This window comes from Cardiocondyla obscurior, linkage group LG05, assembly GCF_019399895.1.
Source record: "Cardiocondyla obscurior isolate alpha-2009 linkage group LG05, Cobs3.1, whole genome shotgun sequence".
Taxonomy (NCBI): Eukaryota; Metazoa; Arthropoda; class Insecta; order Hymenoptera; family Formicidae; genus Cardiocondyla; species Cardiocondyla obscurior.
Genome location: NC_091868.1, coordinates 4,139,837 through 4,163,796, shown reverse-complemented (window position 1 = coordinate 4,163,796; position 23,960 = coordinate 4,139,837). Strand labels below are relative to the sequence as shown.

The 23,960-nt window shown below is 37.9% G+C and overlaps 1 protein-coding gene and 1 long non-coding RNA gene across 3 annotated transcripts; one reads left to right on the top strand and one right to left on the bottom strand.

The window, feature by feature from the left end:
• Positions 1 to 304: 304 nt before the first annotated feature.
• LOC139103025 (uncharacterized) lies at positions 305 to 3,406 on the bottom strand. The gene is made up of 4 exons (XR_011545821.1): positions 1,607 to 3,406; positions 1,323 to 1,514; positions 693 to 1,025; positions 305 to 588 (listed from the first exon to the last, which is right to left on the bottom strand). It is a non-coding gene; the product is annotated as an uncharacterized lncRNA (long non-coding RNA).
• A 2,423-nt stretch (positions 3,407 to 5,829) lies between these two features.
• LOC139103024 (neurocalcin homolog) lies at positions 5,830 to 8,067 on the top strand. Of its 2 annotated transcripts, none has more exons than XM_070657352.1 (4): positions 5,830 to 6,047; positions 6,197 to 6,415; positions 6,732 to 6,850; positions 6,977 to 8,067. In XM_070657352.1, the coding sequence occupies exons 2-4, from the start codon at positions 6,346 to 6,348 to the stop codon at positions 7,286 to 7,288; spliced, it is 501 nt and encodes a 166-aa protein (XP_070513453.1). In that variant the 5' UTR covers positions 5,830 to 6,047; positions 6,197 to 6,345; the 3' UTR covers positions 7,289 to 8,067. The 2 variants fall into 2 exon arrangements, with proteins under 2 accessions (XP_070513453.1, XP_070513452.1); XM_070657351.1 differs by having other exon boundaries at positions 5,830 to 6,097.
• The last annotated feature ends 15,893 nt before the right edge of the window (positions 8,068 to 23,960 follow it).

Genomic DNA, 23,960 nt, shown 5'->3' with positions numbered 1-23,960 from the left:
TTTATTTTTATTTCTCTTCTTTTTTTTTTGTTGAAAGTAATATTCACTTTGTTAAAAACTTTCGTTTGCCGGGCAAAGAGTTGTGAGTAAAATAATGAAGCTATTAACTTCAATGTTAAGTACACATTATTCTAATGTGTCCTGCGCAATTTTGTTCCGCTACTAGCGGAGTAAAAGTGGAACGTAATACGGAGCGCAACAGGAAAAATCGATAAAATGTATGTTTCAAACAAGGGCATTATAATGCAACAACATTAATACCGCTCGATTAAAGCCGCGAAATGTACTACAATATCGTGAAAAATACGGTGAATATTCCTAACAGTTGATTCCATTTTCCAGCAATCATAAATTTCGTATTAATCGTTGAAATTGTTTTATGCACGAGTTACGCGAATTCTTTTATATTTATATTATTTAATATTTTTATATATAAATTCTTTTATACAATATTATAATTTTAGTTTGACGGTATGGTTTTTCGATTTATTCCTTATAACGTAGAGATCGCTACGCATATAAAACAGGTAAAAAATATTAGCTCACCAGTTCGATGCGCAACGGCAGAGTTAGACAGCTACGATGACACTGTAACATAAAAATGCAAAATATAAATTGTAGAGATTTAGAATAATTTCCTTCAATTAAAAAAAAAAAATAAATTTTTTTGTAGAGAAAAAAAAGATCCTTACCGATAAGTTGCTCTGCCGAAGCAGGATGCCCTTCCTGGGCCTCCTCCTCCACTCAGTTTGGGATGTGTCGAGTCATCTTTCCGCGCACTGATCACTCGCGAAACCGATCGTGAATTTACAATCGCGAAAGGAAACTTTGCGCGCCTCTGTACGGCACTCGCGATTGTGGGAAAAAAGATATAAAAAAATTAAAAAAAAAAAAAGAAATGAAAAGCGAATTATCTCGCCCGTTTACTACATCGAAACTCTCGCAACGCCCGACGAATTGGCTACAGTTCGTTTGATTAATAATATCGGCGACAAGAACACTTGGCTTCTTTTTCCGATTTGATCCTGTAACATATAAACAAAAAAAATTAAATTGTAGAGAGATCAAGTTAACATCCAAAGAAAAAAAAAGAAATGCGCGTTTCTAATTACTTTTTTTTAGTTCGACCGTTTAAAGACACATTAGTTACTGTCCAAACAAGATTTCGAGGCGACTAAACTGTTCAAAAATTTAAAACTTTCTTCTCATACTAATTATTAAATTTGCTGTTATTTATAATTAATTTTCGATGTCGGCGCGAGAAAGCGATATCGTTAGACAGCATAGAACCGTTAACTTTTCGAGTAAAATATGATACTCACCTCTGAGTTGCTCCGTTGAAGCAAGATGCCCTTCCTGGGCCTCATCCTTTTCTCAGGATGTCGGTCCAGATCCTCTTTCCTTGCACAGCTTTACTTTCTGACCTTGTGAGGCAGGCTGCTCCTTTCGAGTCGTCCAGAGTGGCAAGGTCGTCCAGGGCGAATCACCCTCCGGGCACGCGTCGCTCGCGAAGCCTGTGGGCAATAAAATGTAGTCACGCGTGGGCTAATTACAGACTGAAATCTGTCGCGCGACATTGTGCGACAGTCCGGTTCATAAAACTTACGCGGTAAATTTTGTATGCCCATGTACTTCAGCGCCACACCCGAGGCAAGCCCGGCACGCCGGCTGCGGTTCGATCTTTCCACTGATTTCGAAAACGGGGGATGCCTCGGCTCTTCTCCGGGCTTTCGATCTGAAACAGAAATAAAAACTGCGATTAGATAATGTTTCCGAGAGCCGAGTCATCGCGACGAGACCGCTCTTACGCGAGGAAAGACCGTAGAAAATGATGGCAGCCGGATAAAGAAGAAGGTCAAAGCGCCACTACTAAAAGCTACTACGTAGGGGGTCACTGCGAAGGTTCAGTGCGAAATATTCACGTCGTGCGTACTCTATGCGTTAAAGACAGGGATCGGAAAGCCATATATCGCGATAGAATGATAGTTAAAACGATTAAACTTATCTGTTTGCCGGCCGCGAATGACGAGAGCTCCGCCGCGTGCCACTGCAGAATTCAAATAGCTCGACAGTCGGACTGTGGCGTACGTGACTACGTTCGAGGTGGTGCAACCAAGTCCGACCGAGCGTTTCCGAGCGCCCCCGACCGAGCACTTGACCTGAGCGCTCTCGGTCCCTGTTTACGTTCTGTCATGTTAATTGCCCTTCGCCAGCTAGGATGATCTGAAGGAATTTATGCCTCAATTATTCTGCCGAGTAAAATGTAAATATTAACGTTACACGAATCTGTAGGCCAGGGATACGTTGTGGTATTGTATTAATTTCAACTTAGATTATTTCGTGTATTTTAAAGTATCGTCTAAAGACACTATCCTAACCTATTTTCTTTTTTTTATCTTACCTAACAGATATCCGTTATAAAGAAATGAGGAATCAGAATTGTTTTTTAGATAGTTTACAAAGGTGAGAATAAACCACCGTTATGGTTAATTGTTCTAAGGCTGTTGTAAGTATTTTAACTTAAATAATTTTTTTATGTGGCGTTTTAATAGCCTCGCTTCTTATTCCTTTCTAACTGAATGTTACATGATTATCTGCATCTTTTTCAGGTTAAACAACTTTATTAATTTTTGTTGGAAAAGTAGAACGTGGAAAAATTAAACGCTTAATTTATCACTAGGCATCATGAAGTAGCAAGGTAAAATGATACTGGACTAAAGCCCCTCTCTTATTTTCGAATGAAGATCGATTCTGAAAAAGATGAATAATGTATGTATTACATCTGATTACTTCAACGTCATAAAGCCGATACTGCACTGCAGCTCGAAAAGAAAAGAATAGAACAAACCGACTAGCATCGTGATTAACTTTGTAAAATGTAACCGATTGATTAAGCGAATTATGTTAACTCTTTACAATTGTAATTTTATATTTTATTTAAGTTTGCGTAGCGCGCGAAAGAATCGATAAAAATGTTGAAACGTCAGTTCCGATGCATTTTCGTTGCGAGCACGATCGTGACGGGAAAACAGGCCTCTAGCTGTGAACACGCTCGAGAAACGATTGCGTCAAATGGAATTTTATCTGCCGAATTTGCGTCGAATGCTTTCACGCGCAGTCTTTAGTGAAAAATTCGCGATAAAAAGCGCGGCGGCGAGTCTCTCTAAAAATGCGCGACTTTTCTCGCTGACAGGTATCGCGAAAATTTCACGAACGCTGCCCCCGAGACCGTCTCTAATTTAACGTCGCGGCGCTTATCACCTACGTCGTATCAATGTCGTTAACGTGGATGCTGCGAAGGCGACGCGGATCCCCAAGTCAGACAATTTGTTCACGATTGTCTTCGCATGTTAATCGACTCCGACGCGATCGAGAGCAAAGATGAAGTTATGTTACGCGTCGTTCACGTTTCCGCGAGACTGAGGCACGAGAGAACGTATGCAAACATCGTCATAGAAACGTGTGCGAACGTTATCTCGTCCTAGAAGCCATCGCGTTCGTCTCCCGGCGTACGTTTCACCGCGATGCAACTCGCCAAAAAACGCCTCGGGGGAGAGATAGACTCCGAGGGATCTCTCTGGCCCCCGAGACGCTCAAGATGCAGGGATGTTGCCTGCCGTCGTCACTTATCTGTACGAATAAGCGAGATTGCATCGCCACACCCCGCCGCTCCCTCGAGAGCGAATCTATCGTGCACGCATACGTGTAAAAGCGGACATAACTCAGTATAGAATTTAATTATTTACCATAAGACCTAGCGTACTTACGTATTATAATTATGACATTGTGGTATGATTAATTCCGTTTAAGCGATATGTATATATAATATGTTATATATTATATATATATATATATTGTGACGTGGCGGTTCTCGCTGCTTCGTTGCAGCTCCCCGCGGCCGTCACAAAAGCGCCGAGAACTACCTGCGGGGGGAATTGTTGCGATAACGGCTTATCCGAAACCCGCGCCAACCGGCTGGTATTGCAAGGGCGCCGTGAGGGCCGCGGCTTCCGCGAGAAATCGGTAACGTAGCGCGGAAAAATCCGCGAGGTACGGGAGTGGGGACGCGCCGGTCCTCGTGCCGAAAATTCGCGCGGTCCTCGCTCTCTTCTGTGTAGACCGGCGAACACGACGGGCAGTAGCTGGGGCGAGAGCGAGTGCGACCAGAGCGATTGAGTGGAAGCGAGACGGAGTGAGCGTGGGAGATACGAGCGAGAGCGAGAGAGAGAGTGCGAAAGAGTGAGGACGATCCGAAGGCCCGGACGTGTATTCGGTGAGATCTTCCACCCGCACTGCGGAAGTATTATATTGTACCCCCCTGTCTCTCGGGGAGACCGACACGGCTTTGGACGATACCCGGCCACGTAGAGCGGGCACACGGGCCCGGTAGTTCCTTTTTGTTGTTTTCGGAGGATTTTGTCGAGAGACAAGGGCGTAGCGTTAGTGAGTGGCCGTCGACGGGCGTCTAAGGTCCTGTGGTCGGACCCCGTGAGAAACACCAGGGCCGTTTAGTCGAGCTATGTGATTCCATCGGTCGTAAAGCGTTCGTACGTCGTGTTCGCACGGAGAGCCCTCGGCAGCGGCCGAGACCGGGAAAGAGCTACCGCGATTTCGTTAACGACGGGCGATCTGACGGGTGACGTCTTGTGTACCGTTGGGTCTCGCGAAAGCACACCGCGTGTACGGGAGGCGCGTGGCCGGCACCTCAACATTCAGGGCCGGCGCGAGAAGTACTGGAGAACGAGATCCGAGGAAAATGCGTGTGGCGATCTAATAGGAAGCCAAGACGAAAGCTGAGATCTAGGTGATCGCGCGAAGATCGAGCCCGCTTACGATTAAGATTATTTTGTTATTTTTTTTGTTATTTGGCATATTTGTCTCGTCCCGTTGAATATTAATAAACGGACTGAAAATTATAATCGCCCTGTTCGCGCATTTATCCTTTTGGTGCTGTCGTTTCCGCCGGTCCGATAAATTCCGTCTGTGACACCCCGCCCCTCTCCGTTCGGATGAGCTAGCCCCCGCAAGCGACGGCCGTTGGAGTGTATCGGAGATAATTAAGAGGAGATAACCTCTGTGAATCGAATCGGCACGGCTAGGCCCGTGCCTGGCGCCCCGAAATTCGTTGGTAACCGGATTACGCCGTCCCGCGCCGGGATACAGCGGAGGAGCCACGACCCCTCCTCCCTCCCTACCCCTCGTGTCACGACGGTGCGCGGATTTTCCGTCCGCGCACAGTCATTCCTTTTTGTTCGCGACACTCTCTCTCTCAGACGAGAGAGCATAACGTGACAATATATATATATATATATATATGGGGACTTCGATATGTGTCTGTATCGAAGTGAGCTCGTGTTTTGTATGCGAGCTTAACGCGCGGCAACGGACCCGCGCGAGCCCGCATATTATCGTCTCATTACTAATATTATTATAATAAAGCACACACTATGCTCCAAGTGTATCATTATTATTGCTCTATTAATCTTGCAATTTTTTTTTTTTGTTACAGTTGCGTGAATGCGTGTAATTGCAAGTGTGCGAGTGTGGAATAACACCTTGTCCCGTCCTGTATCTCTCCACCCTTAATTATAAATCCGCGGCGTGGAACCGAACATAAAACTCCCGCGATTCGATTGAAGACCGGCTTCCGTTGGCGATTCGTGAGAATCTAATCTAATCACCTCTCTCATATTTTCTAAAATTCTCTCTACGCGGAGCGTTAATTGGTTTTTTTTTCTTTGTTAATTAATTTTTTTTTTTTTGTAGCGTGTTCGCAATATTCAACGGTGCCGATCGCATAGGCCGGACGTTAATAAAACACAAAGGACCTTATAGCGGCACGCGCGAGCCTGATTTTACGCGGGATCTTTTTTACTCCGCATCGTCGTCGTTTTAATATCTACGTAGCCTTTGACATTCAGATCGCTTATAGAATTTGCGATTCTTCAGCGAGAGAAAGGTATACCGTGCTCAGATGCGTTCTCCATTCGTTTGTCCTGCGCGCTAATTGCAGCGGGCCGATTGATCTCGAGTGCGGCCTCGGCGAGGTAATAGTCGTTCTCCGCGATTAAACGGTGGAAAAAAAAAAGAAAAAACGGTATGACGTATTGAACGGCATCTACCCTGCTGTCGTTAAGTCAGGCCTGATCGCGAGAGTTTTCTGAAAGTCTCACCGAATGTCTCTTCTTTCTTTCAGGCGTGCCTGGTGGAGAATACCAGCCGCGAAGCGTGTTGTGCTTAACGGCACTATTAGAATAGTAGTCTAGTTAGTGCTTTAATTACCTGCTAATTGGATTCCGGGATTCGTCGAGGAATCGGGGATTCTGGAAGGGACTTTCAGCAGCTATGGGGAAGCAAAACAGCAAGCTGAAGCCGGAGGTGCTGGAGGATCTCAAACAGAATACTGAATTCTCAGGTACGCCGCTTTTCACGGTTAATTAACATCCTTCTGACGTGCCATTCGGTATTTATCTTGCCTACGTTGTAACTTGTAACGGCACGGCATAATCAAGTTCCTCTGGAAAAGATAAATTAAGTCTTACAAATAAGCCTCGTGATTATGACCATTTCTGCTCAAAGTACGCCGGAGAGTTAACGTGCACAAATATCCTGCGGGATATTAAACCCGAAGGTATCGATGAATATTTAACACGTGGATTTATGTCCGGAGTAACGTGTGTGTAACGCTGCCGCGTGCAAGTAATATTTCACCTGACTCTTTCCTTTTGAAGATGCGGAGATCCAGGAGTGGTACAAAGGGTTCTTAAAGGATTGTCCCAGCGGACACCTCAGCGTCGAGGAGTTCAAGAAGATATACGGGAATTTCTTTCCTTACGGCGACGCGTCGAAGGTAAATGGAAAAATCCCGGAGGAGGTTTGCGCGAGCGTGATCGATAAATTTATTAACATATCGCGTGCCCGGCCCCGTGAGGAATTCTTTACGTTCCTCAAAAATTTATCGTACGACTTCCCGCAGTTCGCGGAGCACGTATTCAGGACATTCGACGCGAACGGCGACGGCACGATCGATTTTCGGGAATTCCTCTGCGCTCTCAGCGTAACGTCCCGCGGCAAGCTGGAGCAGAAGCTGAAGTGGGCCTTCAGCATGTACGACCTGGACGGCAACGGTTACATCTCGCGGCAGGAGATGCTGGAAATCGTGACGGTACGTTGCCAACCCATGAAACATCCTGCCTCGCGGTTTCCCGCGCGGATGCGGGAGCCCCGAAATACAGTTCAGTTCGGCGGTTCATGGTGTAATAAATTTTACCCTCAGCTTAATGTATAGTCTCGCCCCGGATCACTGCTTCCATGTTATTAAACGTACTCCGCTGATTGAAGAATTTCCCCAACCCTTGATTCTGTGACACTAATGCCTCGTAGCTCTCGATGGAAAAGGTGATTTTAAAAGTATTAATACTCACTAAATTATGACAGTGATAAATGAATTTTCATTAAATTGTACTCCTAAAAATTTCTCATTTCATACGTAATTAATTTTCAACGTTTTTTTTATGTATTATAATACTGTATCATCTTTTATGCGTTAATTAATTAATATGTCATAAATCTTTAATTATTCTATTCTTCTATTATATTCTTATAATAATGTTTTCAGACTATCTATAAGATGGTGAGCTCTGTGATGAAAATGCCCGAAGATGAGTCGATGCCGGAGAAACAAACTGATAAGATATTCCGATGGACGGAATATTTTTGAAATCTGTTAATGTAGCATTGTGCGAAACTTGAAAAAAATGAATACAAGTTTATTCCGAGCTTTCTACCTTCATCGGTAGTTGAGATATGGCCAAAAAATGATGAAAAATATTTTTTAAATCTGGCAAGGTAGCATTGTGCGGAACTTAAAAAAATGCATACAAGCCTATTCCGAGCTTTTTACTTTCACCAGTAGCCGAGATATGGCCAAAAAACAATAAAAAATATTTTTGAAATCTGGCAAAGTAGCATTGTGCGGAACTAAAAAAAAATGCATATGGGCCTATTTCGAGCTTTTTATTTTCACCAGTAGCCGAGGTATGAAAAAAAACGAAAAGAAATATTTTTGAAATCTGTTAACGTAGCATTGTGCGAAACTTGAAAAAAATAAATACGGGTTTATTCCGAGCTTTCTACTTTCATCGGTAGTTGAGATATGGCCAAAAAATGATAAAAAATATTTTTTAAATCTGGCAAAGTAGCATTGTGCAAAATTAAAAAATATTCATACGGGCCTATTCCGAGCTTTTTTTTTCACCAGTAGCCGAGACATGAAAAAAAACGAAAAGAAATATTTTTGAAATCTGTTAACGTAGCGTTGTGCGGAATCTAAAAAAGATACATACGGGCTTATTTCGAGCCTTCAACTTTCACCAGTAGCCGAAATATGGCCAAAAAACTATAAGAAATATTTTTGAAATCTGGCAACGTAGCATTGTGCAAAACATAAGGAAGATGCATACGGGCTTATTTCGAGCCTTCAACTTTCACCAGTAGCCGAGATATGGCAAAAAAACTATAAAAAATATTTTTGAAATCTGGCTACGTAGCATTGTGCAAAACTTAAGGAAGATGCATACGGGCCTATCTCGAACTTTCTACTTTCACCAAAAGCCGAAATATGTCCGAAAGAAAAAAAAAACATTTTTCAAATCTGGCAACGTTCTATTGTGCGGAATTTAAAGGAAAAGCATACGGGCTTATTCCGAATTTTCTACTTTTACCAGTAGCCGAGATATGGCAAAAAAACTAAAAAAAATATTGTTGAAATCTGTTAACGTAGCGTTGTGCAAAATCTAAAAAAGATGCATACGGGTTTATTTCGAGCCTTCAACTTTCACCAATAGTCGAGATATGGCAAAAAAACTATAAAAAATATTTTTAAAATCTGTTAACGTAGCATTGTGCGGAACTTGAAAAAAATGCATACGATTTTATTCCGAGCTTTCTACTTTCACCGGTAGCCGAAATATGGCAAAAAACGATAACAAAATATTTTTGAAACCTGGCAACATAGCATTGTGCGGCACTTAAAAAAGATGCATACGGGCGGTATTCCGCGTTTTCTACCTTTACCAGTAGCCAAGATGTAACCAAAAACGATAAAAAATATTTTGAAATCAGGCAACGTAGCATTGTGCGGAACTTTAAAAAAATGCATACGATTCTATTTCGAGCTTTCTACTCTCACCGGTAGCCGAAATATGGCCAAAGAACAAAAAAAAATATTTTTGAAATCAGGCAACGTAGCATTGTGCGGCACTTGAAGAAAATGCATACGGGCTTATTCCGAGCTTTCTACTTTCACCAATAGCCAAGATATGGACAAAAAACAAAAAAAAATATCTTTTAAATCTGTTAACGTAGCATTGCGCGGAATTTGAAAAAAGAGCATACGAGCTTATTTCGAACTTTCTACTTTCACCAGTATCTAAAATATGGCAAGAAACGATAAAAAATATTTTTGAATTCTGACAACGTAGCATTGTGCGGAACTTGAAGCAAATGCATACGTGTCTATTCCAAGCTTTCTACCTTTACCAGTAGCCAAGATATGGCAAGAAAACAAAATAAAATATTTTTGAAATCTGTTAACGTAGCGTTGTGCAAAATCTAAAAAAGATGCATACGGGCTTCTTTCGAGCCTTCAACTTTCACCAGTAGTCCAGATACGGCAAAAAACTATAAAAAATATTTTTGAAATCTGTTAACGTAGTATTGTGCGGAACTTGAAAAAAATGCATACGATTCTATTCCGAGCTTTCTACTTTCACCGGTAGCCGAAATATGGCAAAAAACGATAAAAAATATTTTTGAAACCTGGCAACATAGCATTGTGCGGCACTTAAAAAAGATGCATACGGGCCTATTCCGCGTTTTCTACCTTTACCAGTAGCCAAGATGTAACCAAAAAACGATAAAAAATATTTTTGAAATCAGGCAACGTAGCATTGTGCGGAACTTAAGGAAGATGCATACGGTCCTATGTCGAACTTTCTACTTTCACCAAAAGCCGAAATATGTCCAAAAAAAAAAAAAAAATATTTTTCGAATCTGGCAACGTTTTATTGTGCGGAACTTAAAGAAGATGCATACGGGCCTATTCTAAACTTTCTACCTTAACCAGTAGCCGAGATATGGCAAAAAAACAAAAAAAAATATTTTCGAAATCTGTTAACGTAGCATTGTACGAAACTTGAAAAAAGTGCATACGGGCCTATTCGAGCTATCAACATTCACGAGTAGCCAAAATATGGCCAAAAATCTATAAAAAATATTTTTGAAATCTGGCAACGTAGCATTGTGCAAAACTTAAAAAAAATGCATACGGGCCTATTCCGAATTTTTTATTTTCACCAGTAGCCGAGATAGGAATAAAAACAAAAAGAAATGTTTTTGAAATCTGTTAATGTAGCATTGTGCGAAACTTGAAAAAAAAAAGCTTACGGATTTATTCCGAGCTTTCTACCTTCATCGGTAGTTGAGATATGGCCAAAAAACGATAAAAAATATTTTTTAAATCTGGCATGGCAGCATTGTGCGGAACTTGAAAAAAATGCATACGGGCCTATTCCGAGCTTTTTATTTTCACCAGTAGCCGAAATATGAAAAAAAAACGAAAAAAAATATTTTCGAAATTTGGCAACGTAGCATTGTGCAAAATTTAAGAAAAATGCATACGGGCCTATTCCGAGCTTTCTACTTTTACCAGTAGCCAAAATATGGCAAAAAACGATAAAAAATATTTTTGAATTCTGGCAACGTAGCATTGTGCGGAACTTGAAGCAAATGCATACGGGCCTGTTTTAAGCTTTCTACTTTTACCAGTAACCGAAATATGGCAAAAAACGATAAAAAATATTTTTGAAACCTGGCAACATAACATTGTGCGGCACTTTAAAAAGATGCATACGGGATTATTCCGAGTTTTCTACCTTCACCAGTAGCCAAGATGTAACCAAGAAACGATAAAAAATATTTTTGAAATCAGGCAACGTAGCATTGTGCGGAACTTTAAAAAGATGCATACGATTCTATTCCGAACTTTCTACTTTCACCGGTAGCCGAGATATGGCCAAAAACAAAAAAATATCTTTTAAATTAGTTAACATAGCATTGTGCAGCACTTGAACAAAATGCATACGGGCCTATTCAGAGCTCTTTACTTTCACCAGTAGCCGAAATATGGCAAAAGAACAAAAAAAATTTTTTTGAAATCTGTTAACGTAGCTTTGTGCGAAACTTGAAAAAAATAAATACGGGTTTATTCCGAGCTTTCTACCATTATCGGTAGTTGAGATATGGCCAAAAAATGATGAAAAATATTTTAAAAATCTGGCAAGATAACATTGTGCGAAACTTAAAAAAAATTTATACGGGCCTATTCCGAGCTTCTTTTTGCACTAGTAGCCGAGATATGAAAAAAAACGAAAAGAAATGTTTTTGAAATCTGTTAACGTAGCATTGTGCGTAACTTGAAAAAAATAAATACGGGTTTATTCCGAGCTTTCTACTTTCATCGGTAGTTGAGATATGGCCAAAAAATGATAAAAAATATTTTTAAAATCTGGCAAGGTAGCATTGTGCGAAATTTAACGAATATGCATACGGATTTATTCCAAGCCTTCTACCTGCTCCAGTAACCGAAATATGGCCTACAAACGATAAAAGATATTTTTTGAATCTGGCAACATAGCATTGTGCGGCACTTAAAAAAATGCATACGGGTTTATTCCGAGCCTTTTACTTTCACCAGTAGCCGAGATATGGCCAAAAAACTATAAAAAATATTTTTGAAATCTGGCAACGTAGCATTGTGCAAAACTTAAGGAAAATGCATACGGTCCTATGTCGAACTTTCTACTTTCACCAAAGCCGAAATATGTCAAAAAAAAAAAAAAATATTTTTCGAATCTGGCAACGTCCTATTGTGCGGAACTTAAAGGAAAAGCATACGGGCCTATTCTAAACTTTCTACCTTTACCAGTAGCCGAGATATGGCAAAAAAACAAAAAAAAATATTTTCAAAATCTGTTAACGTAGCATTGTACGAAACTTGAAAAAAGTGCATACGGGCCTATCCGAGCTTTCAACTTTCACGAGTAGCCAAGATACGGCCAAAAATTTATAAAAAATATTTTTGAAATCTGGCAACGTAGCATTGTGCAAAACTTAAAAAAAATGCATACGGGCCTATTCCGAATTTTTCATTTTCACCAGTAGCCGAGATAGAAAAAAACAAAAGAAATGTTTTTAAAATCTGTTAACGTAGCATTGTGCGAAACTTGAAAAAAAAGCATACGGGTTTATTCCGAGCTTTCTACCTTCATCGGTAGTTGAGATATGGCCAAAAAACGATAAAAAATATTTTTTAAATCTGGCATAGCAGCATTGTGCAGCACTTGAACAAAATGCATACGGGCCTATTCAGAGCTTTTACTTTCACCAGTCGCCGAGATATGGCAAAAAACGATAAAAATATTTTTGAAATCTGGCAACGTAGCATTGTGCAAAACTTGAGAAAAATGCATACGGGCTTATTTCGAGCTTTCTACTTTCACCAGTAGCCGAGATATGGCCAAAAAAAAAAAATATATCTTTTAAATCTGTTAACGTAGCATTGTACGGAACTTGAAAAAATGCATACGGGCTTATTTCGAGCCTTCAACTTTCACCAGTAGCCGAGATATGGCCAAAAATCTATAAAAAATATTTTTGAAATCTGGCAACGTAGCATTGTGCAAAACTTAAAAAAAATGCATACGGGCCTATTCCGAGCTTTCTATTTTCACCAGTAGCCGAGATAGGAAAAAGAACGAAAAAAAATGTTTTTGAAATTTTTTAACGTAGCATTGTACGGAACTTAAAAAAAATGCATACAGACTTATTTCGAGCTTTCTACTTTCACCAGTAGCCAAAATATGGCAAAAAACGATAAAAAATATTTTTGAATTCTGACAACGTAGCATTGTGCGGAACTTGAAGCAAATGCATACGTGTCTATTCCAAGCTTTCTACCTTTACCAGTAGCCAAGATATGGCAAAAAAACTAAAAAAAATATTGTTGAAATCTGTTAACGTAGCGTTGTGCAAAATCTAAAAAAGATGCATACGGGCTTCTTTCGAGCCTTCAACTTTCACCAGTAGTCCAGATACGGCAAAAAACTATAAAAAATATTTTTGAAATCTGTTAACGTAGCATTGTGCGGAACTTGAAAAAAATGCATACGATTCTATTCCGAGCTTTCTACTTTCACCGGTAGCCGAAATATGGCAAAAAACGATAAAAAATATTTTTGAAACCTGGCAACATAGCATTGTGCGGCACTTAAAAAAGATGCATACGGGCGCCTCGTTTTCACCTTTAGCCAAGATGGCAAAAAACGATAAAAAAAATTTTTGAATCTGGCAACGTAGCATTGTGCGGAACTTGAAGCAAATGCATACGTGTCTATTCCAAGCTTTCTACCTTTACCAGTAGCCAAGATATGGCAAGAAAACAAAATAAAATATTTTTGAAATCTGTTAACGTAGCATTGTGCGAAACTTGAAAAAAATGAATACGGGTTTATTCCGAGCTTTCTACCTTCATCGGTAGTATAGATATGGCCAAAAAAATGAAAAATATTTTAAAATCTAACAAGGTAGCATTGTGCAAAACTTAAAAAAAGATCATACGGGCCTATTCCGAGCTTTTTATTTTTACCAGTAGCCGAGATAAGAAAAAAAACGAAAAGAAATGTTTTTAAAATCTGTTAACGTAGCATTGTGCGAAACTTGAAAATAAAATCATACGGGTTTTTCCGAGCTTTCTACTTTTATCGGTAGTTGAGATATGGCCAAAAAACGATAAAAAATATTTTTTAAATATGGCAAAGTAACATTGTGCGGCACTTAAAAAGAATGCATTCGAATTTATTCCAAGTTTTCTACCTGCACCAGTAACCGAAATGTGGCCTAAAAACGATAAAAAATATTTTTAAAATCTGGCAACATAGCATTGTGCGGCACTTAAAAAAATGCATACGGGCCTATTTTGAGCTTTTTACTTTCACCAGTAGCCGAGATATGGCCAAAAAACGATAAAAAATATTTTTGAAATCTGGCAAAATAGCATTGTACGGAACTTATAAAAAATGCATACGGGCTTGTTCCAAGCTTTCTACCTTTACCAGTAGCCGAGATATGGCAAAAAAACTAAAAAAAATATTGGTGAAATCTATCAACGTAGCGTTGTGCGGAGTCTAAAAAAAATGCATACGGGCTTATTTCGAGCCTTCAACTTTAACCAGTAGTCGAGATATAGCAAAAAAACTATAAGAAATATTTTTGAAATCTGTTAAAGTAGCATTGTGCGGAACTTGAAAAAAATGCATACGATTCTATTCCGAGCTTTCTATTTTCACCAATAGCCGAAATATTGCAAAAAACGATAAAAAATATTTTTGAAATCAGGCAACGTAGCATTGTGCGGCACTTGAAGAAAATGCATACGGGCCTATTCCGAGCTTTCTACTTTCACCAGTAGCCGAGATATGGCCAAAAACAAAAAAATATATTAAATCTGTTAACGTAGCATTGTACGGAACTTGAAAAAAATGCATACGGGCTGATTTCGAGCCTTCAACTTTCACCAGTAGCCGAGATATGGCCAAAAATCTATAAAAAATATTTTTGAAATCTGGCAACGTAGCATTGTGCAAAACTTAAAAAAAATGCATACGGGCCTATTCCGAGCTTTCTATTTTCACCAGTAGCCGAGATAGGAAAAAGAACGAAAAAAAATGTTTTTGAAATTTTTTAACGTAGCATTGTACGGAACTTAAAAAAAATGCATACAGGCTTATTTCGAGCTTTCTACTTTCACCAGTAGCCAAAATATGGCAAAAAACGATAAAAAATATTTTTGAATTCTGGCAACGTAGCATTGTGCCGAACTTGAAGCAAATGCATACAGGCCTGTTCCAAGCTTTCTACCTTTACCAGTAGCCGAGATATGGCAAAAAAACTAAAAAAAATATTGTTGAAATCTGTTAACGTAGCGTTGTGCAAAATCTAAAAAAGATGCATACGGGCTTATTTCGAGCCTTCAACTTTCACCAGTAGTCGAGATATGGCAATAAAACTAAAAAAAATATTTTTGAAATCTGTTAACGTAGCATTGTGCGGCACTTAAAGAAAATGCATACGGATTTAATCCAAGCCTTCTACCTGCCCCAGTAACCGAAATATAACCTAAAAACGATAAAAAATATTTTTGAAATCTGTTAATGTAGCATTGTGCAAAACTTGAAAAAAATGCATACGGGTTTATTCCGAGCTTTCTACCTTCATCGGTAGTTGATATATGGCCAAATAATGATAAAAAATATTTTTAAAATCTGGCAAAGTAGCATTGTGCAAAATTAAAAAAAATTCATACGGGCCTATTCCGAGCTTTTTTTTTCACCAGTAGCCGAGACATGAAAAAAAACGAAAAGAAATATTTTTGAAATCTGTTAACGTAGCGTTGTGCGGAATCTAAAAAAGATACGTACGGGCTTATTTCGAGCCTTCAACTTTCAACAGTAGCCGAGATATGGCCAAAAAACTATAAAAAATATTTTTAAAATCTGTTAACGTAGCATTGTGCGGAACTTGAAAAAAATGCATACGATTTTATTCCGAGCTTTCTACTTTCACCGGTAGCCGAAATATGGCAAAAAACGATAACAAAATATTTTTGAAACCTGGCAACATAGCATTGTGCGGCACTTAAAAAAGATGCATACGGGCGGTATTCCGCGTTTTCTATCTTTACCAGTAGCCAAGATGTAACCAAAAAACGATAAAAAATATTTTTGAAATCAGGCAACGTAGCATTGTGCGGAACTTTAAAAAAATGCATACGATTCTATTTCGAGCTTTCTACTCTCACCGGTAGCCGAAATATGGCCAAAGAACAAAAAAAAATATTTTTGAAATCAGGCAACGTAGCATTGTGCGGCACTTGAAGAAAATGCATACGGGCTTATTCCGAGCTTTCTACTTTCACCAATAGCCAAGATATGGCCAAAAACAAAAAAATATCTTTTAAATCTGTTAACGTAGCATTGCGCGGAATTTGAAAAAAGAGCATACGAGCTTATTTCGAACTTTCTACTTTCACCAGTATCTAAAATATGGCAAGAAACGATAAAAAATATTTTTGAATTCTGACAACGTAGCATTGTGCGGAACTTGAAGCAAATGCATACGTGTCTATTCCAAGCTTTCTACCTTTACCAGTAGCCAAGATATGGCAAGAAAACAAAATAAAATATTTTTGAAATCTGTTAACGTAGCGTTGTGCAAAATCTAAAAAAGATGCATACGGGCTTCTTTCGAGCCTTCAACTTTCACCAGTAGTCCAGATACGGCAAAAAACTATAAAAAATATTTTTGAAATCTGTTAACGTAGCATTGTGCGGAACTTGAAAAAAATGCATACGATTCTATTCCGAGCTTTCTACTTTCACCGGTAGCCGAAATATGGCAAAAAACGATAAAAAATATTTTTGAAACCTGGCAACATAGCATTGTGCGGCACTTAAAAAAGATGCATACGGGCGGTATTCCGCGTTTTCTACCTTTACCAGTAGCCAAGATGTAACCAAAAACGATAAAAATATTTTTGAAATCAGGCAACGTAGCATTGTGCGGAACTTTAAAAAAATGCATACGATTCTATTTCGAGCTTTCTACTCTCACCGGTAGCCGAAATATGGCCAAAGAACAAAAAAAAATATTTTTGAAATCAGGCAACGTAGCATTGTGCGGCACTTGAAGAAAATGCATACGGGCTTATTCCAAGCTTTCTACTTTCACAAATAGCCAAGATATGGCCAAAAACAAAAAAATATCTTTTAAATCTGTTAACGTAGCATTGCGCGGAATTTGAAAAAAGAGCATACGAGCTTATTTCGAACTTTCTACTTTCACCAGTAGCTAAAATATGGCAAGAAACGATAAAAAATATTTTTGAATTCTGACAACGTAGCATTGTGCGGAACTTGAAGCAAATGCATACGTGTCTATTCCAAGCTTTCTACCAGTAGCCAAGATATGGCAAGAAAACAAAATAAAATATTTTTGAAATCTGTTAACGTAGCATTGTGCGAAACTTGAAAAAAATGAATACGGGTTTATTCCGAGCTTTCTACCTTCATCGGTAGTATAGATATGGCCAAAAAAAAATGAAAAATATTTTAAAAATCTAACAAGGTAGCATTGTGCAAAACTTAAAAAAAGATCATACGGGCCTATTCCGAGCTTTTTATTTTTACCAGTAGCCGAGATAAGAAAAAAAACGAAAAGAAATGTTTTTAAAATCTGTTAACGTAGCATTGTGCGAAACTTGAAAATAAAATCATACGGGTTTTTCCGAGCTTTCTACTTTTATCGGTAGTTGAGATATGGCCAAAAAACGATAAAAAATATTTTTTAAATCTGGCAAAGTAACATTGTGCGGCACTTAAAAAGAATGCATTCGAATTTATTCCAAGTTTTCTACCTGCACCAGTAACCGAAATATGGCCTAAAAACGATAAAAATTATTTTTGAAACCTGGCAACATAGCATTGTGCGGCACTTAAAAAAGATGCATACAAGCCCATTCCGAGTTTTTTACCTTCACCAGTAGTTAAAATATAACCAAAAAACGATAAAAAATATTTTTGAAATCAGGCAACGTAGCATTGTGCGAAACTTTAAAAGATGCATACGATCCTATTCCGAAATTTCTACTTTCACCGGTAGCCGAGATATGGCCAAAAAACAAAAAGAAATCTTTAAATCTGTTAACGTAGCATTGCGCGGAACTTAAAGGAAATGCATATGGATTTATTCCAAGCCTTCTACCTGCACCAGTAACCGAAATGTGGCCTAAAAACGATAAAAAATATTTTTAAAATCTGGCAACATAGCATTGTGCGGCACTTAAAAAAATGCATACGGGCCTATTTTGAGCTTTTTACTTTCACCAGTAGCCGAGATATGGCCAAAAAACGATAAAAAATATTTTTGAAATCTGGCAAAATAGCATTGTACGGAACTTATAAAAAATGCATACGGGCTTGTTCCAAGCTTTCTACCTTTACCAGTAGCCGAGATATGGCAAAAAAACTAAAAAAAATATTGGTGAAATCTATCAACGTAGCGTTGTGCGGAGTCTAAAAAAAATGCATACGGGCTTATTTCGAGCCTTCAACTTTAACCAGTAGTCGAGATATAGCAAAAAAACTATAAGAAATATTTTTGAAATCTGTTAACGTAGCATTGTGTGGAACTTGAAAAAAATGCATACGATTCTATTCCGAGCTTTCTATTTTCACCAATAGCCGAAATATTGCAAAAAACGATAAAAAATATTTTTGAAATCAGGCAACGTAGCATTGTGCGGCACTTGAAGAAAATGCATACGGGCCTATTCCGAGCTTTCTACTTTCACCAGTAGCCGAGATATGGCCAAAAAACAAAAAAATATATCTTTTAAATCTGTTAACGTAGCATTGTACGGAACTTGAAAAAAATGCATACGGGCTGATTTCGAGCCTTCAACTTTCACCAGTAGCCGAGATATGGCCAAAAATCTATAAAAAATATTTTTGAAATCTGGCAACGTAGCATTGTGCAAAACTTAAAAAAAATGCATACGGGCCTATTCCGAGCTTTCTATTTTCACCAGTAGCCGAGATAGGAAAAAGAACGAAAAAAAATGTTTTTGAAATTTTTTAACGTAGCATTGTACGGAACTTAAAAAAAATGCATACAGGCTTATTTCGAGCTTTCTACTTTCACCAGTAGCCAAAATATGGCAAAAACGATAAAAATATTTTTGAATTCTGGCAACGTAGCATTGTGCCGAACTTGAAGCAAATGCATACAGGCCTGTTCCAAGCTTTCTACCTTTACCAGTAGCCGAGATATGGCAAAAAAACTAAAAAAAATATTGTTGAAATCTGTTAACGTAGCGTTGTGCAAAATCTAAAAAAGATGCATACGGGCTTATTTCGAGCCTTCAACTTTCACCAGTAGTCGAGATATGGCAATAAAACTAAAAAAAATATTTTTGAAATCTGTTAACGTAGCATTGTGCGGCACTTAAAGAAAATGCATACGGATTTAATCCAAGCCTTCTACCTGCCCCAGTAACCGAAATATAACCTAAAAACGATAAAAAATATTTTTGAAATCTGTTAATGTAGCATTGTGCAAAACTTGAAAAAAATGCATACGGGTTTATTCCGAGCTTTCTACCTTCATCGGTAGTTGAGATATGGCCAAAAAATGATGAAAAATATTTTAAAAATCTGGCAAGATAACATTGTGCGAAACTTAAAAAAAATTTATACGGGCCTATTCCGAGCTTCTTTTTGCACCAGTAGCCGAGATATGAAAAAAAACGAAAAGAAATGTTTTTGAAATCTGTTAACGTAGCATTGTGCGTAACTTGAAAAAAATAAATACGGGTTTATTCCGAGCTTTCTACTTTCATCGGTAGTTGAGATATGGCCAAAAATGATAAAAATATTTTTAAAATCTGGCAAGGTAGCATTGTGCGAAATTTAACGAATATGCATACGGATTTATTCCAAGCCTTCTACCTGCTCCAGTAACCGAAATATGGCCTACAAACGATAAAAGATATTTTTTGAATCTGGCAACATAGCATTGTGCGGCACTTAAAAAAATGCATACGGGCTGATTTCGAGCCTTCAACTTTCACCAGTAGCCGAGATATGGCCAAAAATCTATAAAAAATATTTTTGAAATCTGGCAACGTAGCATTGTGCAAAACTTAAAAAAAATGCATACGGGCCTATTCCGAGCTTTCTATTTTCACCAGTAGCCGAGATAGGAAAAAGAACGAAAAAATGTTTTTGAAATTTTTAACGTAGCATTGTACGGAACTTAAAAAAAATGCATACAGGCTTATTTCGAGCTTTCTACTTTCACCAGTAGCCAAAATATGGCAAAAAACGATAAAAAATATTTTTGAATTCTGGCAACGTAGCATTGTGCCGAACTTGAAGCAAATGCATACAGGCCTGTTCCAAGCTTTCTACCTTTACCAGTAGCCGAGATATGGCAAAAAAACTAAAAAAAATATTGTTGAAATCTGTTAACGTAGCGTTGTGCGGCACTTAAAGAAAATGCATACGGATTTAATCCAAGCCTTCTACCTGCCCCAGTAACCGAAATATAACCTAAAAACGATAAAAAATATTTTTGAAATCTGTTAATGTAGCATTGTGCAAAACTTGAAAAAATGCATACGGGTTTATTCCGAGCTTTCTACCTTCATCAGTAGTTGATATATGGCCAAAAATGATAAAAAATATTTTTAAAATCTGGCAAAGTAGCATTGTGCAAAATTAAAAAAATGCATACGGGCCTATTCCGAGCTTTTTTCACCAGTAGCCGAGATATGAAAAAAAAAAAAAATATTTTTGAAATCTGTTAACGTAGCGTTGTGCGGAATCTAAAAAAGATACGTACGGGCTTATTTCGAGCCTTCAACTTTCAACAGTAGCCGAGATATGGCCAAAAAACTATAAAAAATATTTTTGAAATCTGTTAACGTAGCATTGTGCGGAACTTGAAAAAAATGCATACGATTCTATTCCGAGCTTTCTACTTTCACCGGTAGCCGAAATATGGCAAAAAACGATAAAAAATATTTTTGAAACCTGGCAACATAGCATTGTGCGGCACTTAAAAAAGATGCATACGGGCGGTATTCCGCGTTTTCTACCTTTACCAGTAGCCAAGATGTAACCAAAAAACGATAAAAAATATTTTTGAAATCAGGCAACGTAGCATTGTGCGGAACTTTAAAAAAATGCATACGATTCTATTTCGAGCTTTCTACTCTCACCGGTAGCCGAAATATGGCCAAAGAACAAAAAAAAATATTTTTGAAATCAGGCAACGTAGCATTGTGCGGCACTTGAAGAAAATGCATACGGGCTTATTCCGAGCTTTCTACTTTCACCAATAGCCAAGATATGGCCAAAAAACAAAAAAAAATATCTTTTAAATCTGTTAACGTAGCATTGCGCGGAATTTGAAAAAAGAGCATACGAGCTTATTTCGAACTTTCTACTTTCACCAGTATCTAAAATATGGCAAGAAACGATAAAAAATATTTTTGAATTCTGACAACGTAGCATTGTGCGGAACTTGAAGCAAATGCATACGTGTCTATTCCAAGCTTTCTACCTTTACCAGTAGCCAAGATATGGCAAGAAAACAAAATAAAATATTTTTGAAATCTGTTAACGTAGCATTGTGCGAAACTTGAAAAAAATGAATACGGGTTTATTCCGAGCTTTCTACCTTCATCGGTAGTCGAGATATGGCCAAAAAAAAATGAAAAATATTTTAAAAATCTAACAAGGTAGCATTGTGCAAAACTTAAAAAAGATCATACGGGCTTATTCCGAGCTTTTATTTTTACCAGTAGCCGAGATAAGAAAAAAAACGAAAAGAAATGTTTTTAAAATCTGTTAACGTAGCATTGTGCGAAACTTGAAAATAAAATCATACGGGTTTTTCCGAGCTTTCTACTTTTATCGGTAGTTGAGATATGGCCAAAAAACGATAAAAAATATTTTTGAATTCTGGCAACGTAGCATTGTGCGGAACTTGAGGCAAATGCATACGGGCCTGTTCCAAGCTTTCTACCTTTACCAGTAGCCAAGATATGGCAAAAAAACTAAAAAAAATATTGTTGAAATCTGTTAACGTAGCGTTGTGCAAAATCTAAAAAAGATGCATACGGGCTTATTTCGAGCCTTCAACTTTCACCAGTAGTCCAGATATGGCAAAAAACTATAAAAATATTTTTGAAATCTGTTAACGTAGCATTGTGCGGAACTTGAAAAAAATGCATACGATTCTATTCCGAGCTTTCTACTTTCACCGGTAGCCGAAATATGGCAAAAAACGATAAAAAATATTTTTGAAACCTGGCAACATAGCATTGTGCGGCACTTAAAAAAGATGCATACGGGCCTATTCCGCGTTTTCTACCTTTACCAGTAGCCAAGATGTAACCAAAAACGATAAAAATATTTTGAAATCAGGCAACGTAGCATTGTGCGGAACTTTAAAAAAATGCATACGATTCTATTTCGAGCTTTCTACTCTCACCGGTAGCCGAAATATGGCCAAAGAACAAAAAAAAATATTTTTGAAATCAGGCAACGTAGCATTGTGCGGCACTTGAAGAAAATGCATACGGGCTTATTCCGAGCTTTCTACTTTCACCAATAGCCAAGATATGGCCAAAAAACAAAAAAAAATATCTTTTAAATCTGTTAACGTAGCATTGCGCGGAATTTGAAAAAAGAGCATACGAGCTTATTTCGAACTTTCTACTTTCACCAGTATCTAAAATATGGCAAGAAACGATAAAAAATATTTTTGAATTCTGACAACGTAGCATTGTGCGGAACTTGAAGCAAATGCATACGTGTCTATTCCAAGCTTTCTACCTTTACCAGTAGCCAAGATATGGCAAGAAAACAAAATAAAATATTTTTGAAATCTGTTAACGTAGCGTTGTGCAAAATCTAAAAAAGATGCATACGGGCTTCTTTCGAGCCTTCAACTTTCACCAGTAGTCCAGATACGGCAAAAAACTATAAAAAATATTTTTGAAATCTGTTAACGTAGCATTGTGCGGAACTTGAAAAAAATGCATACGATTCTATTCCGAGCTTTCTACTTTCACCGGTAGCCGAAATATGGCAAAAAACGATAAAAAATATTTTTGAAACCTGGCAACATAGCATTGTGCGGCACTTAAAAAAGATGCATACGGGCGGTATTCCGCGTTTTCTACCTTTACCAGTAGCCAAGATGTAACCAAAAAACGATAAAAATATTTTGAAATCAGGCAACGTAGCATTGTGCGGAACTTTAAAAAAATGCATACGATTCTATTTCGAGCTTTCTACTCTCACCGGTAGCCGAAATATGGCCAAAGAACAAAAAAAAATATTTTTGAAATCAGGCAACGTAGCATTGTGCGGCACTTGAAGAAAATGCATACGGGCTTATTCCAAGCTTTCTACTTTCACAAATAGCCAAGATATGGCCAAAAACAAAAAAATATCTTTTAAATCTGTTAACGTAGCATTGCGCGGAATTTGAAAAAAGAGCATACGAGCTTATTTCGAACTTTCTACTTTCACCAGTAGCTAAAATATGGCAAGAAACGATAAAAAATATTTTTGAATTCTGACAACGTAGCATTGTGCGGAACTTGAAGCAAATGCATACGTGTCTATTCCAAGCTTTCTACCTTTACCAGTAGCCAAGATATGGCAAGAAAACAAAATAAAATATTTTTGAAATCTGTTAACGTAGCATTGTGCGAAACTTGAAAAAAATGAATACGGGTTTATTCCGAGCTTTCTACCTTCATCGGTAGTATAGATATGGCCAAAAAAAAATGAAAAATATTTTAAAAATCTAACAAGGTAGCATTGTGCAAAACTTAAAAAAAGATCATACGGGCCTATTCCGAGCTTTTTATTTTTACCAGTAGCCGAGATAAGAAAAAAAACGAAAAGAAATGTTTTTAAAATCTGTTAACGTAGCATTGTGCGAAACTTGAAAATAAAATCATACGGGTTTTTCCGAGCTTTCTACTTTTATCGGTAGTTGAGATATGGCCAAAAACGATAAAAATATTTTTAAATCTGGCAAAGTAACATTGTGCGGCACTTAAAAAGAATGCATTCGAATTTATTCCAAGTTTTCTACCTGCACCAGTAACCGAAATATGGCCTAAAAACGATAAAAATTATTTTTGAAACCTGGCAACATAGCATTGTGCGGCACTTAAAAAAGATGCATACAAGCCCATTCCGAGTTTTTACCTTCACCAGTAGTTAAAATATAACCAAAAACGATAAAAATATTTTTGAAAT